Source organism: Ranitomeya variabilis, chromosome 1 (assembly GCF_051348905.1).
Source record: "Ranitomeya variabilis isolate aRanVar5 chromosome 1, aRanVar5.hap1, whole genome shotgun sequence".
NCBI classification, from domain to species: Eukaryota; Metazoa; Chordata; class Amphibia; order Anura; family Dendrobatidae; genus Ranitomeya; species Ranitomeya variabilis.
In genome coordinates this window covers 1,065,951,092-1,065,968,207 of record NC_135232.1, presented here as the reverse complement: position 1 = coordinate 1,065,968,207, position 17,116 = coordinate 1,065,951,092, and the positions used below count along the sequence as shown (strand labels likewise).

At 44.5% G+C, this 17,116-nt stretch overlaps 1 protein-coding gene across 3 annotated transcripts in view; it reads right to left on the bottom strand.

Annotated features, from left to right (window-relative positions):
* TMEM156 (transmembrane protein 156) overlaps positions 1–17,116 on the bottom strand; it is a 55,180-nt gene that overhangs the window by 24,559 nt on the left and 13,505 nt on the right. For all 3 annotated transcript variants that reach the window (XM_077279907.1, XM_077279908.1, XM_077279906.1), the window contains exon 2: positions 2,890–3,132. In XM_077279907.1, coding sequence (XP_077136022.1) covers positions 2,890–3,097 — 208 coding nt within the window. In that variant the 5' untranslated portion in view covers positions 3,098–3,132. The remainder of the gene's footprint in view (positions 1–2,889; positions 3,133–17,116) is intronic.

The following is a 17,116-nucleotide window of genomic DNA, read 5'->3' as shown; positions in this document are numbered from 1 at the left end:
GTTGATCGAGCTCTGAAATGCTTGAGTGCTCGGTACTGAAATAGAGCATGTCGGTCGCTCATACGTCCTCAACTCGAGTAGCAAGCATAATTATTATTATTATTTATTGTTATAGCGCGATTTATTCCATGGCGCTTTACATGTGAGGAGGGGTATACATAATAAAAACAAGTACAATAATCTTAAACAATACAAGTCATAACTGGTACAGGAGGAGAGAGGACCCTGCCCGCGAAGGCCCACAATCTACAAGGGATGGGTGAGAATACAGTAGGTGAGGATAGAGCTGGTCATGCAGCGGTTTGGTTGATCGGTGGTTACTGCAGGTTGTAGGCCTGTCGGAAGAGGTGGGTCTTCAGGCTCTTTTTGAAGGTTTCGATGGTAGGCGAGAGTCTGATGTGTTGTGGTTGTGTTCCAGAGTAGGGGTGATACGCGAGAGAAATCTTGTATACGATTGTGGGAAGAGGAGATAAGAGGGAGTAGAGAAGGATATCTTGTGAGGATCGGAGGTTGCGTGTAGGTAAGTACCGGGAGACGAGGTCACATGGAGGAGACAGGTTGTGGATGGCTTTGTACGTCATGGTTAGGGTTTTGTAGTGGAGTCTCTGGGCAATGGGGAGCCAGTGAAGGGATTGACAGAGGGGAGAGGCCGGGGAATAGCGGGGGGACAGGTGAATTAGTCGGGCAGCAGAGTTTAGAATAGATTGGAGGGGTGCGAGAGTGTTAGAGGGGAGGCCACAGAGCAAGAGGTTGCAGTAGTCAAGGCGAGAGATGATGAGGGCATGGACTAGGGTTTTTGCAGATTCATGGTTGAGGAATGTACGGATTCGTGAAATATTATTGAGTTGAAGTCGGCAGGAAGTGGAAAGGGCTTGGATATGTGGTTTGAAGGAGAGATCAGCATCAAGGATTACCCCGAGGCAGCGAGCTTGTGGGACTGGGGAGAGTGGGCAGCCGTTTACTGTAATGGATAGGTTCGTTGGGGGGGGGGGGTCGCGTGAGATGGGGAAAGATGATGAATTCTGTTTTGTCCATGTTAAGTTTTAGAAATCTAGCGGAGAAGAAGGATGAAATAGTGGACAGACATTGAGGGATTCTGGTTAGTAGGGAGGTGATATCTGGTCCAGAGATGTAGATCTGTGTGTCGTCAGCATAGAGGTGATAGTGAAAGCCATGAGATTCTATGAGCTGTCCCAGGCCAAAGGTGTAAATGGAGAAGAGCAGGGGCCCAAGGACTGAACCTTGTGGGACTCCAACAGATAGGGGGCGAGGTGAGGAGGTGGTGTGTGAGTGGGAGACGCTGTATGTCCGGTCTGTTAGATATGATGAGATCCAGGATAGGGTCAAGTCTGTGATGCCAAGGGATGAGAGGGTCTGTAATAATAGGGAATGGTCTACTGTGTCAAAGGCAGCCGACAGGTCGAGGAGGAGGAGGACAGAGTAGTGTCGCTTGCTCTTGGCGGTTAAGAGGTCATTGGTGACCTTAGTTAGGGCAGTTTCAGTGGAATGGTGTGACCGGAAGCCAGATTGTAAGCGGTCAAAGAGGGAGCAAGAAGAGAGATGGGAGGACAGTTCAAGGTAGACGCGGTGTTCCAGTAGTTTGGAGACATAAGGGAGAAGTGATATAGGGCGATAGCTAGATACAGAGGATGGGTCAAGAGAGGGCTTTTTGAGGATAGGTGTGATGGAGGCTTGTTTAAAGCTTGAGGGGAAAACACCAGTTGTTAGTGATAGGTTGGGATGAATACTGTGGTGAGGTTTGGGATGAAGTGGGATGGGAGCGGGTCAAGTGCACAGGTGGTGAGATGCGATTTTGAGAGTAGAGTGGAGAGTTGATCTTCTGTAATGGTGGAGAAGTTGGTTTTGAAGGTGGAGGGCTGGGAAGTTGGGAGGAAGGGCTCTGGGGGTTGTTGACCAAAACTGTCTCTGATGTTCTCAATCTTCTGCTTGAAAAATGAGGCAAAGTCTTCAGCTGAGATAACTGGGGAGGGAGGAGGTGCTGGGGGATGGAGGAGAGAATTGAAGGTGTTGAATAACTGTTTAGGGTTGTGAGACAGGGAGGATATGAGAGATGAGAAGTAGGTTTGTTTAGCTGTGGCGAGTGTGGTCTTGAAAGTAGTGAGGGACTGTTTGAATGCGATGAAGTGCTCGTTGGAGTGGGATCTTTTCCATCTGCGCTCAGCAGCCCTGGAAGCCTCAGTTCTTTGGTCGGGCTGGTGTGCCAGGGTTGTCTGTTGATTTTGCAAGCTTTGGTATGTGTAAGTGGGGCAGCAGATTCCAAAGCTACAGCTATTGTGGTGTTATATAGAGTGGCAGCGTCATCCGCATTGTGTAAGGAACTTATGTCTGTGAGAGGGAGGAGGGATTCAGAGAATGAATGTAGGTCAAAATGTTTAAGATTTCTGCGAGGGTGTGAAAGTTTGTGGGGTGGGGATTGTAGACATGGAGTGGAGAGGGAAGAGAATGTGAGAAGAAGAAGCATAATTGAAGTGAATAGCAAACTCGAGCATTTTTCCAGAGGACGAAAAAATTCTATCTTTTTCTCAGATAATTCAATTACGGGCATCCGAGCACTACGCAATACTTGGCACCGCTCGTTACTAGGTCAGGCACTCCGAGCATGATTGCCCATCACTAGTCAAAGGTCAAACCACCAAAGATGATAAGTTCCACTGACCTCGTCTTTTGGGGCCACAGCAGACACATGTAAAACATTTTGGTGCAGATTTATCAAAATTATCTGTCACATATAGCAACCAATCACAGTGCTGCTTGCATTTTACCAGAGCTGTGTGAAAAATGAAAGATGAGCTGCAATTGGTTGCTATGGGCAACAAGAGCATTTTTCCTTTTCAACTGAGACCCATTAACTTAACATTACATTCGTACCTTGTACTCTGATTTCTTGAGACATCGGATGTTTAATTCTTTGCGGATCACAGATAAAAATGGCAGAGTTATTCATATTAAAGCCAAAAGTGATGGAAGACAATACAGCATTTTGTGCAGTTTCTATAAATTCTTCATTTTCTTTTTCTTGCAAAAGACTTACTAATGGTGTGACCATCACCCTAGATATGTAGGACTTATCCATCATACAAGGATCAATACATGATAAATCCACGGAGACACCTAGAAAAATGATTTTGACATAATTATGGATAAAATATTATAATGTACAGTACTGTGCAAAAGTTTTAGACAGGTTTGGAAAAAATGATGTAAAGTAAAAAATTATTTTAAATAAACAAGTGTTAATAGTTTTATTTAATCAATTAAACTGCAAAGTGAAGGAAGAAAACAGAAATCCAAATCAAATTAATATTTCTGTGACCATACTTTGCCTTCAAAACAACGTACATTTTTCTAATCAGGGATTTTGTAGCATTTTAGCCGGTAGTATGACCAACCAAATATCTCCAATAATCATCATTTCCACATGTAGGTTGAAACACAGTCATTAACTGAATCAAAAACAGCTATGTGAAGGACTTCAAACTGGGTGAGGAACAGACAAACGCTGCTACAAAGGTGAGGTTGTTGAAGACAGTTTCATGTCACAGGTGATACATCATGGCAAGACTATGCACAGCAGCACAACACAAGGTACTGTATATACTCAAGTATAAGCCGACCCGAGTATAAGCAGAGGCACCTACTTTTGCCATGGAAAATTGTGTAAGCTTATTGACTCAAGTATAAGCTGGGTATGCATTGTCCCCCTCATCCCTGTCCTGCTATGCGTGGCTCCCCCTGTCCTGTCCTGGTATATGGCTCCACCTGTCCTGTCCTGGTATGTGGCTCCCCCTGTCCTGTCCTGGTATGTGGTTCCACCTGTCCTGTCCTGGTATGTGGCTTCCCCTGTCCTGTCTGTTGTGAATTAGACTTTTTTGGCTCCCTCTTGTGGTCACTAGTGATATGACTCTGGGATTGTCTTTCCTCAGTTTGGCACCCACCTGGGTCGTTAGTCCAGGGGTGTTGCTATATAAACTTCCTGGATCCTCAGTCCAGTGCCTTGCATCGTTGTAATCAGATCCTTTCTGTTTGCTCCTGTCTGCTGGTCCGGGTTATTGCATAATTAAGCTAAGTCCTGCTTCCTTGTTTTTTGGTTATCTGTATTGCTCTTATTTTCTGTCCAGCTTGTACTAAATGTGATTCCTGTTCTTGCTGGAAGCTCTAGGGGGCTGGTATTCTCCCCCCGGGCCGTTGGACGGTTCGGGGGTTCTTGAATATCCAGCGTGGAAATTTTGATAGGGTTTTTGCTGACCGTACAAGTCATCTTACTATATTCTGCTATTAGTCAGTGGGCCTCTCTTTGCTAAATATCTAGTTCATTCTTACGTTTGTCTTTTCTCCTTACCTCACCGTTATTATTTGTGGGGGGCTTGTATCCAACTTTTGGGGTCTTTTCTCTGGAGGCAAGAAAGGTCTATCTTTTCCCTTCTAGGGTTAGTTAGTTCTCCGGCTGGCGCGAGACGTCTAGAACCAACGTAGGCACGTTCCCCGGCTGCTGCTATTTGTGGTGCTAGGATTAGATATACGGTTAGCCCAGTTACCACTGCCCTATGAGCTGGTTTTTTATGTTTGCAGACTTGGTATGTACTTTCGAGACCCTCTGCCATTGGGGTCATAACACCTGTCCTGGTATGTGGCTCCCCCATCCTCTCCTGGTATGTGGCTCCCCGTCCTCTCCTGGTATGTGGCTCCCCCTCCTGTCCTGGTATGTGGCTCCCCATCCTCTCCTGGTATGTGGCTCCCCGTCCTCTCCTGGTATGTGGCTCCCCCTCCTGTCCTGGTATGTGGCTCCACCTGTCCTGTCCTAGTATGTGGCTCCCCCGTCCTCTCCTGGTATGTGGCTCCCCCCATCCTGTCCTGGTATGTGGCTCCCCCCATCCTGTCCTGGTATGTGGCCCCCCCTGTCCTGGAATGTGACTCCCCTGTCCTGGTATGTGGCTCCCCCTGTCCTGGTATGTGGCTCTCCTGTCCTCTCCTGGTATGTGGCTCCCCCCATCCTGTTCTGGTATGTGGCTCCCCCCATCCTGTCCTGGTATGTGGCTCCCCCCATCCTGTCCTGGTATGTGGCTCCCCCTTTCCTGTCCTGGTATGTAGCTCCCCTGTCCACTCCTGGTATGTGGCTTCCCCTTCTGTCCTGGTATGTGGCTCCCCCTGTCCTGTCCTGGTATGTGGCTCCCCCGTCCTCTCCTGGTATGTGGCTCCCCCCATCCTGTCCTGGTATGTGGCTCCCCCCATCCTGTCCTGGTATGTGGCCCCCCCTGTCCTGGAATGTGGCTCCCCCTGTCCTGGTATGTGGCTCTCCTGTCCTCTCCTGGTATGTGGCTCCCCCCATCCTGTTCTGGTATGTGGCTCCCCCCATCCTGTCCTGGTATGTGGCTCCCCCCATCCTGTCCTGGTATGTGGCTCCCCCTTTCCTGTCCTGGTATGTAGCTCCCCTGTCCACTCCTGGTATGTGGCTTCCCCTTCTGTCCTGGTATGTGGCTCCCCCTGTCCTGTCCTGGTATGTGGCTCCCCCATCCTGTCCTGGTATGTGGCTCCCCCATCCTGTCCTGGTATGTGGCTCCCCCTGTCCTGTCCCGGTATGTGGCTCCCCATCCTGTCCTAGTATGTGTGGCTCCCCCTGTGTATGCATGGCTCTCCCGGTCCCGCATGGCTCGGCTCCCCCGGTCCGCATAGATCGGCTCCCCTGGTCCAGAATGGCTCGGCTCCCCGGGCCGATCGTTGTATGCATGTCTCACATTCCCCCCGTCCTACTCACCCTCCTCCCGCCGTTGCTGCATCCAGGGCCGGCTCCAGGTTTTTGAGGGCCCCGGGCGAAAGAGTCTCAGTGGGCCCCCCCCCCCCCCTTTAACACATACCACGATTCATGATGCCCAGATACAGCAGAGAAATATAGGTATAGTACAATGCCAGATTTCACTTCTTACATGAGTGAAAGCTATTGTAAATTCTGCAGTGTATATATACAGAACAGGAGCGGTACTGTGCAGTGTATATATACAGGAGGAGCGGTACTGTGCAGTGTAAATATACAGGAGGAGTGGTACTGTGCAGTGTATATATACAGGACAGGAGAAGTGGTACTGTGCAGTGTATATATACAGGACAGGAGAAGTGGTACTGTGCAGTGTATATATACAGGAGGAGCGGTACTGTGCAGTGTATATACAGGAGGAGTGGTACTGTACAGTGTATATATACAGGACAGGAGGAGTGGTACTGTGCAGTGTATATATACAGGAGGAGCGGTACTGTGCAGTGTATATATACACGAGGAGTGGTACTGTACAGTGTATATATACAGGACAGGAGGAGTGGTACTGTACAGTGTATATATACAGGGGAGTGATGGTACTGTGCAGTGTATATATACAGGAGGAGCGGTACTGTGCAGTGTATATATACAGGAGGAGCGGTACTGTGCAGTGTAAATATACAGGAGGAGTGGTACTGTGCAGTGTATATATACAGGAGGAGTGATACTGTGTGGTGTATATATACAGGAGGAGTGGTACTGTGCAGTGTGTATATACAGGAGGAGAGGTACTGTGCAGTGTATATATACAGGAGGAGCGGTACTGTGCAGTGTATATATACAGGAGGAGCGGTACTGTGCAGTGTATATATACAGGAGGAGCGGTACTGTGCAGTGTATATATACAGGAGGAGCGGTACTGTACAGTGTATATATACAGGAGGAGCGGTACTGTACAGTGTATATATACAGGAGGAGCGGTACTGTACAGTGTATATATACAGGAGGAGTGGTACTGTGCAGTGTATATATACAGGAGGAGTGGTACTGTACAGTGTATATATACAGGAGGAGTGGTACTGTACAGTATATATACAGGAGGAGTGGTACTGTACAGTGTATATATACAGGAGGAGTGGTACTGTACAGTGTATATATACAGGAGGAGTGGTACTGTACAGTGTATATATACAGGAGGAGTGGTACTGTGCAGTGTATATATACAGGAGGAGTGGTACTGTGCAGTGTATATATACAGGAGGAGTGGTACTGTGCAGTGTATATATACAGGAGGAGTGGTACTGTGCAGTGTATATACTTCAACAGCCGCCCAGCCCAGGCCCCCAGCACCTGTCCTGTATATATATTATATACACTGTATCTATACAGGCTGTGCTGGGCGGCTGCTGTAGTATCTATATATATATATATATATATATCAGCTGCAGCCGCCCAGCCCATGGCCGCCCCAGGTCACCCAGTCCCAGATTGTCAGAACATACAGCAATATAGCATTGCACTCACTCAGGTGCTGGTAGGAGTTCTGTCTCCTCCGATAAGTTCAGCAGTGCACACAGCCAGGAGATTCAGAGCAGGAGAACTCTCCGCCCACAATGTCACGCTGGCTGTGTCCAGTTAACCCCTATGTGTGCCTGGCCCTGCACTGACAGTGAGAAGATGCTTGTGCCAGCGCAAATTGAAAGGGTAGAAAGGGTTAAAGCAGCCAGATGGCTCTATGACTGTGTGAGTGGGCCCCCCTGTCTTGTCAGGGCCCCGGCACTTGCCCTGGTAGGCCGGGTGCTGCCGCCGGCCCTGGCTGCATCTCTGTCCCAGCATCTCCGTTGTCCCGGCTCCGGCAGCTCTCCTCTCCTGTGCTGATCGGTCACGTGGTACCGCTCATTAAGATAATGAATATGCAGTCCACGCCTATGGAATGGAAATGTGTACATATTCATTACCTTAATGAGCAGTACCACGTGACCGTTCAGCACAGGAGAAGAGAGCTGCCGGCGCCAAGACAACGGAGATGCAGCGACGGAGGGTGAGTATGATGTCTTCTGTTAGCCGGCGGCTGCAGCTGCAGCTGTCACTGTGTCACAGCCGCCGGCTCCTCCACTCCCCCTCCCCCACCAGCGTTCTGGACAATTGTCTCGTGTATAAGCTGAGGGGGGCGTTTTCAGCACAAAAAAAGTGCTGAAAATCTCGGCTTATACACGAGTATATACGGTACTTGTACTACACCACCAAGGTCTTTCCCAAGCAGAGATTTCAAAGCAAACCTATAATTTACTCCCTATAGAATTAGGTAACAGCCAATCCATATGATGGATATTACTTTTCATTGATGAAAAATAATAAGTGGTACTGGGCAGTGTGGTCTGTCACTGTTTACTGATTATGGCTTGTGGGTATGGGTGCCCTTGTCTCTTTGCACTCTATTAGTAATTTCGTCAATTAAGAGGCTTCTTTTATGAATTGAGCTTCTTACATTATTTATATATTACCATATTGCTAATATAGGTGGATGTTTTTGCACTACTTTACTTTGTCCAGAAATATCTGGATTGAGGGGTTGTTTTATAATCTTGATAATCATGTTTTGGTCTCCATATGGGTAACTTTTTGTAAATACTGTTATATGCGCTGCTCACTCACCATTTGATTACTATGCCATACATGATATTGTTTATACTGTGCTATTGTTGGATTATATCTTTTATCTTAAAAAGGTTTCATATTAGACACTCTCCTCTACTAGGCATATATGCTCGCCTCTGGTACTTATGAATTGCCAGTGTGAGTTCTTAATGCCTGGTGTGGAGTTGGGGATGTAGTTCATGGTTGGAGTTGGCGTTTGGAGATTTGTTCAGGAGATTGTTGCTTGGAGTTTTGTTTGTGTGCACATCCTTATCCTCTCCTATTTGGTTTCTCCTTCCTTTAACTGCCCTGTGCTCCACTCTGTTGTTTGGTGGGTGTATTTTTGTATGATTGTTATTTTCATTTATCCCTGTCCGTCTTCCTTTGTTTGTCTGGTTAGTGTTATCTTATACACTTCGGCTTCCCACCTCCCTCAGTGGGGGAGGAGACAGGTTAAGGCAGCATAGAAAGGCATGTGAAACCGGTGTCTCCACTTTCAGGAGTAATCCGAGGGACAGGGATAGACTAGGGCATCTCTAGTTCTAAGGACCTGTTTAGCGCCCACAGTCCCAAGATACTGCATGACGTATAGGAAGAGGTGATTAGGGGAAAGCAGGCAAATAACTTAACATACCTGGCCACCTCTTCTTGGGTAGAGGGCATAGACTTCACTTAAGAGTCAGTACAACTTCCTAAGAACACTTTTACATTTCTATATGGTACCACAATATTTGCATATATTAGTATTAAATTGCACATGTTCAAATGTACAATCATGCATAATATTTTATATTAGTGAGCAGTGCTAGCGCAAGTGGGGTTTTTCTAGTTTTCTGTCACATTACTGATTTGTGGTTTTGATTATACACTTGTGACTTTTTTTCCATTTGTGCCAGATTCCTATCCTTATCAGTTTCCTTGATTCTTTTTATAGCTATTATCAGAACTCCACCAGCAGCTAACCAGTAGCACTGCTAACCAATATAACATTATAAGTTACACCATGTGCTTTGTGCTCTTATCAGCTCAGATGTAAATCCTGCTCCTCTCCCTCTAAAGGCCCCGTCTCACATAGCGAGATCGCTAGCGAGATCGCTGCTGAGTCACAAGTTTTGTGACGCAACAGCGACCTCAGTAGCGATCTCGCTATGTGTGACACGTAGCAGCGACCAGGCCCCTGCTGTGAGATCGCTGGTCGTGTCGGAATGGCCTGGACCTTTTTTTGGTCGTTGAGGTCCCGCTGACATCGCTGAATCGGTGTGTGTGACACCGATCCAGCGATGTCTTCACTGGTAACCAGGGTAAACATCGGGTTACTAAGCGCAGGGCCGCGCTTAGTAACCCGATGTTTACCCTGGTTACCAGCGTAAATGTAAAAAAAAAAAAACAGTACATACTCACCATCTGATGTCCGTCAAGTCCCCCGGCGTCTGCTTCCTGCTCTGACTGACTGCCGGCCGGAAAGTGAGAGCAGATCACAGCAGTGACGTCACCGCTGCGCTCTGCTCTCACTGTACGGCGGCTCAGTCAGAGCAGGAAGCAGACGCCGGGGGACGTTACGGACACCGAAAGGCGAGTATGTACTGTTTGTTTTTTTTGGTAACCAGGGTAAACATCGGGTTACTAAGCGCGGCCCTGCGCTTAGTAACCCGATGTTTACCCTGGTTACCCGGGTGCTGCAGGGGGACTTCGGCATCGTTGAAGACAGTTTCAACAATGCCGAAGTCGTTCCCCTGATCGTTGGTCGCTGGAGAGAGTTGTCTGTGTGACAGCTCCCCAGCGACCACACAACGACTTACCAACGATCACGGCCAGGTCGTATCGCTGGTCGTGATCGTTGGTAAATCGCTATGTGAGACGGGGCCTTAACACTTTCCATGTGTCTGGAAAAAGTATGTATGAACAGAGAAAGTGGGAAATATATTATAGTTAGCATGATTTTCTTTCAGTGCAGGGGTCTAGAGTTCAAATCCCACCAAGGACCACCATCAGCATGGAATTAATATGTTCACCCTACATTTGCTTTCACTCTCCAAAGACTTACTCAGAGTTTTTAGATTGTAAGCCCCAAAGGTTACAGTTATGACAATATCTGTAAATCGTTGCAGAATATGTTGGTACTGTATGAACAAACACAATTTATAAATAGATAATAAACAAATCATTTTCTATATACAGTTCTGTGCAAAATTTTTAGGCCAGCGTAGAAAAATGCTGCAAGCTATAAATGCTTTAAAATATAGAACTGTTCATAGTTTATTTTTATCAATTAAATGCAAAATGAATGCACAAGAGAGAAATCTACAAATCTAAATCACTTCAGTATTTGGTGTAGCTTGAAACACTGTCAATATCTGAAGAGAGAAAACTGGGTTAGAAACTGATTCCCTTCAAGATTGGAAGATGTCCAGCAGTGCCATCAGTGTGGAACTGGCATCAACCAGTGTGGCCCAACTACACTGATCTATTGTTCGTGAAGTCTGGTCAGATGTGATCTTCATGAAAGAAATGCTGCTCAAAGCCATACCTTAAACATGAAGACAATGCCAAGTGACCCAGCTATGCAGAAAAATGGCTGATGAGTCAAAACTTGAAATACAGTTAGGTCCAGAAATCTTTGGACATTGACTGAGTCTTCATGATTTGGGCTCCGAGTGCCGCAGTATTTTTTTTTTTTTATTTAAAATTAAAATGGACTGAGGAAAATTTTAAAACTGTTCTGTGGTGAGATGAATCAAAATGTGAAATATTTATGGAAACAATGGACGCCATGTCCTGGGGACTCAAGAGGAGAGGGACAATCCAGCTTGCTATCAGTGCACAGTTCCTGCATCTCTGATGGCATAGGGTTGCATTAGTGCCTATGGCTTGGACGACTTACACATCTTGAAAGGCACCGTCAATGCTGAACAGTATATAGAAGTTTTAGAACAACATTTGCTCCCATCAAGACATCTATTTCAGGGAAGGCCTTGCATATTTTAGTAAGACATAGAGAGTTCGAGTGATGAACTGACCTCCTGCAATCCAGACTTTTAACTACGGTAATTAGGAGCATTAAGAAAAAAAAACTGGCAAAGAAGACCCAGGACTGTTGAGCAGCTAGATTATCCTACATTAGATAAAAATGTGACAACATTCCACAAAACACAGCAATCGTCACCAGTCTACTCACATCTCAGACATTTACAGACTTATAAAAAGTAGACGGGATGCTACACAATGGTAGACATGGCAATTTCATAATGAGTTTATTTTTTCAAATCAAATTAAAAAATGCCCAATGTTTATCTTCGGATCTGTGTTCCATGTTCTGTTGTGAATAAAATCCATCAAGTTGCCATGAAACGAGACTGAGCTGAAGACCGTTAAAAAATAGATTTCCAAATTATTACATTATTGTTCTCTTTACATCTTACACAACGTCCCAACTTTTTGGAATTAGGAATGTACAGTTACGTTCAGAAATATTTGTACACTGACACAAGTTTTTCCATTTTAGCTGTTTACCAAAACATAATCAAGATACAGTTATATACAGTAATCAATATGGACTTAAAGCGCAGACTCTCAGCTTTAGGGATTATTCAGACATCAATGATTTTCCATCAGTGTTTGAATGCCAATACCAAGAGTGGAAAATACAGAGAAAAACTATAATTGAAAGATTGATACCCGGTCTGCGTTTTGGAGACACTCCTGGCTTTGGCATACAAACACTGATGAAAAATCACTGACGTCTGAATGAGCCCTTAATTACGGTGTAATTACAACTACTTAATGGGCTGCATGGGCTATTCCCTTGTTAATCCATCATCACTTAAGCAGGTTAAAGGTCTGGAGCTAATTCCAGGTGTGGCATTTGCATTTGAAAGCTGTTCCTGTCAACACACAACATGCAGTCAAAGGAGGTCTCAAAGAAAGAGGAACAGACCATCATTAAACTGAAAAAAAGAGAAGAAATCCACCAGATGTATAGCAGAAATGTTAGAAGTGACCATATCAACAGTTTGGTACATTCTCTCCCCCCCCCCCCCCCCCCCAAAGAAAGAGCACACTGGTGAACTTGGGAACTCAAAGTCCTTGACATCCTTGGAAGGCAATAAGGGTGGGTGATCGCAAAATTGCCTGCCGATGATTCTCTAGAAACTATTAAAACTGAACATTTTATTTATGACAAAGTTAATTTCTCCAATTACTTTTGAGCCCCTGAAATGAGGAGGCTTTGTAGAATAATGGTTGCAATTTCTAAATGTTTTACAAGATATTTTTGTTCAACCCCTTTAATTAAACCTGCAAGTCGACATCTCAATTGAATCTCAGTTGTTTAACCCCTTAAGCCCCGAGGGTGGTTTGCACGTTAATGACCGGGCCAATTTTTATAATTCTGACCACTGTCCCTTTATGAGGTTATAACTCTGGAACGCTTCAATGGATCCTGGTGATTCTGACATTGTTTTCTCGAGACATATTGTACTTCATGATAGTGGTAAAATTTCTTTGATATTACCTGCGTTTATTTGTGAAAAAACAGAAATTTGGCGAAAATTTTGAAAATTTCACAATTTTCCAACTTTGAAATTTTATGCAATTAAATCACAGAGATATGTCACACAAAATACTTAATAAGTAACATTTCCCACATGTCTACTTTACATCAGCACAATTTTGGAACCAAAATTTTTTTTTGTAAGGGAGTTATAAGGGTTAAAAGTTGACCAGCAATTTCTCATTTTTACACCACCATTTTTTTTTAGGGACCACATCTCATTTGAAGTCATTTTGAGGGGTCTATATGATAGAAAATACCCAAGTGTGACACCATTCTAAAAACTGCACCCCTCAAGGTGCTCAAAACCACATTCAAGAAGTTTATTAACCCTTCAGGTGTTTCACAGGAATTTTTGGAATGTTTAAATAAAAATGAACATTTAACTTTTTTTCACACAAAATTTATTTCAGCTCCAATTTGTTTTAATTTACCAAGGGTAACAGGAGAAAATGGATCCCAAAAGTTGTTGTACAATTTGTCCTGAGTACGCTGATACCCCATATGTGGGGGTAAACCACTGTTTGGGCGCATGACAGAGCTCGGAAGGAAAAGAGCGCCATTTGACTTTTCAATGCAAAATTGACTGGAATTGAGATGGGACGCCATGTTGCGTTTGGAGAGCCCCTGATGTGGGGGGTTTCAATGTTTAGGCACAAGTGACACCATTTTGGAAAGTAGACCCCCTAAGGAACTTATCTAGATGTGTGGTGAGCACTTTGACCCAACAAGTGCTTCACAGAAGTTTATAATGCAGAGCCGTAAAAATAAAAAATCATATTTTTTCACAAAAATTATCTTTTCACCCCCAATTTTTTATTTTCCCAAGGGTAAGAGAAGAAATTAGACCACAAAAGTTGTTGTGCAATTTTTCCTGAGTACGACGATACCCCATATGTGGGGGTAAACCACTGTTTGGGCGCATAGCAGAGCTCGGAAGGGAAGGAGCGCCATTTTACTTTTCAATGCAAAATTGACTGGAATTAAGATGGGACGCCATGTTGCATTTGGAGAGCCCCTGATGTGCCTAAACATTGAAACCCCCAAAGGTGACACCATTTTGGAAAGTAGACCCCTTAAGGAACTTATCTAGATGTGTGGTGAGCACTTTGACCCAACAAGTGCTTCACAGAAGTTTATAATGCAGAGCCGTAAAAATAAAAAATCATATTTTTTCACAAAAATGATTTTTCGCCCCCAATTTTTTATTTTCTCAAGGGTAAGAGAAGAAATTAGACCACAAAAGTTGTTGTGCAATTTGTCCTGAGTACGACGATACCCCATATGTGGGGGTAAACCACTGTTTGGGCGCATAGCAGAGCTCGGAAGGGAAGGAGCGCCATTTTACTTTTCAATGCAAAATTGACTGGAATTAAGATGGGACGCCATGTTGCGTTTGGAGAGCCCCTGATGTGCCTAAACATTGAAACCCCCACAAGTGACACCAATTTGGAAAGTAGACCCCTTAAGGAACTTATCTAGATGTGTGGTGAGCACTTTGACCCAACAAGTGCTTCACAGAAGTTTATAATGCAGAGCCGTAAAAATAAAAAAATCATATTTTTTCACAAAAATGATCTTTTTGCCCCCAATTTTTTATTTTTCCAAGGGTAAGAGAAGAAATTGGACCCCAAAAGTTGTTGTGCAATTTGTCCTGAGTACGCTGATACCCCATATGTGGGGGTAAACGACTGTTTGGTCGCATGGCAGAGCTCGGAAGGGAAGGAGCGCCATATGACTTTTCAATGCAAAATTGACTGGAATTGAGATGGGACACCATGTTCCATTTGGAGAGCCCCTGATGTGCCTAAACATTAAAACCCCCCACAAGTGACACCATTTTCGAAAGTAGACCCCCTAAGGAACTTATCTAGATGTGTTTTGAGTGCTTTGAACCCCCAAGTGTTTCACTACAGTTTATAACGCAGAGCCGTGAAAATAAAAATTATTTTTTTTTCACAAAAATGATTTATTAGCCCCCAGTTTTGTATTTTCCCAAGGGTAACAGGAGAAATTGGACCCCAAAAGTTGTCCAATTTGTCCTGAGTACGCTAATACCCCGTGTGTGGGGGGGTACCACTGTTTGGGCGCATGGCAGAGCTCGGAAGGGAAGGAGCGCCATTTGGAATGCAGACTTAGATGGATTGGTCTGCAGGCGTCACGTTGCATTTCTAGAGCCCCTGATGTACCCAAACAGTAGAAACCCCCCACAAGTGACCCCATATTGGAAACTAGACCTCTCAAGGAACTTATCTAGATGTGTTGTGAGAATTTTGAACCCCCAAGTGTTTCACTATAGTATACAACGCAGAGCCGTGAAAATAAAAAATCCTTTTTTTCCCACAAAAATGATTTTTAGCCCCCCAAATTTTTATTTTCCCAAGGATAACAAGAGAACTTGGACCCCAAAAGTTGTTGTCCAATTTGTCCCGAGTACGCTGATACCCCATATGTTGGGGTAAACACCTGTTTGGGCGCACGGGAGAGCTCGGAAGGGAAGGAGCACTGTTTTACTTTTTCAACGCAGAATTGGCTGGAATTGAGATCGGACGCCATGTCGCGTTTGGAGAGCCCCTGATGTGCCTGAACAGTGGAAACTCCCCAATTCTACCTGAAACCCTAATCCAAACACACCCCTAACCCTAATCCCAACGGTAACCCTAACCACACCCCTAACCCTGACACACCCAACCCTAATCCCCACCGTAAATGTAATCCAAACCCTAACCCTAACTTTAGCCCCAACCCTAACTTTAGCCCCAACCCTAACCCTAACTTTAGCTCCAACCCTAGCCCCAACCCTAACCCTAACCCTAGCCCTGACCCTAGCCCTGACCCTAGCCCTAACCCTAATCCTAATGGGAAAATGGAAATAAATACATTTTTTAAATTTTATTATTTTTTCCCTAACTAAAGGGGTGATGAAAGGGGGTTTGATTTACTTTTATAGCGTTTTTTTATATCGGATTTTTATGATTGGCAGCTGTCACACACTAAAAGATGCTTTTTATAGCAAAAAAGTTTTTGCGTCTCCACATTTTGAGACCTATAATTTTGCCATATTTTGGTCCACAGAGTCACGTGAGGTCTTGTTTTTTGCGCAACGAGTTGACGTTTTTATTAGTAACATTTTCGGGGACATGACATTTTTTGATCGCTTTTTATTCCGATTTTTGTGAGGCAGAATGACCAAAAACCAGCTATTCATGAATTTCTTTTGGGGGAGGCGTTTATACCATTCCACGTTTGGTAAAATTGATAAAGCAGTTTTATTCGTCGGGTGAGTACGATTACAGGGATACCTCATTTATATCTTTTTTTTATGTTTTGGCGCTTTTATATGATAAAAGCTATTTTATAGAAAAAATAATTATTTTGGCATCGCTTTATTCTGAGGACTATAACTTTTTTATTTTTTTGCTTATGATGCTGTGTGGCGGCTCGTTTATGCGGGACAAGATGACGTTTTTAGCGGTACCATGGTTATTTATATCCATCATTTTGATCGCGTGTTATTCCACTTTTTGTTCAGCGGTATGATAATAAAGCGTTGTTTTTTGGCTCTTTTTTTTTCTTACGATGTTCACTGAAGGGGTTAACTAGTTTGACAGTTTTATAGGTGGGGTCGTTACGGACGCGGCGATACTAAATATGTGTACTTTTATTGTTTGTTTTTTTTATTTAGATAAAGAAATGTATTTATGGGAATAATATTTTTTTTTAATTTATTTATTTAGGATTTTTTTTTTTTTTTACACATGGGGAAATTTACCAGCGCCTGCACGGCACCCGGAAGTAATCCCTGCAGGACCCGGATGCAGCCCCGCCGCCATTTTGGATCCGGGGCCTGCAGGGATAGGAGGTAAGAGACCCTTGCAGCAACGCGATCACATCGCGTTGCTCCGGGGGTCTCAGGGAAGCACTCAGGGAGCCCCCTCCCTGAGCGATGCTTCCCTGTACCGCTGGCACACCGCGGTTTTGCCAGGTTGTCATGTTTTTAATTGTTTAGATTTTTTAACCTAATTTAGACTGAATAAAGTATTTTTTTTATTGAACATTTTGCGGAGATTGCGTGCAGGACCATTTCTTTGGGAACGAACTCTATAATGCAAAGGAGAAGACATATATCAACACAATCCATAAACAATGCCGTCTCCTCT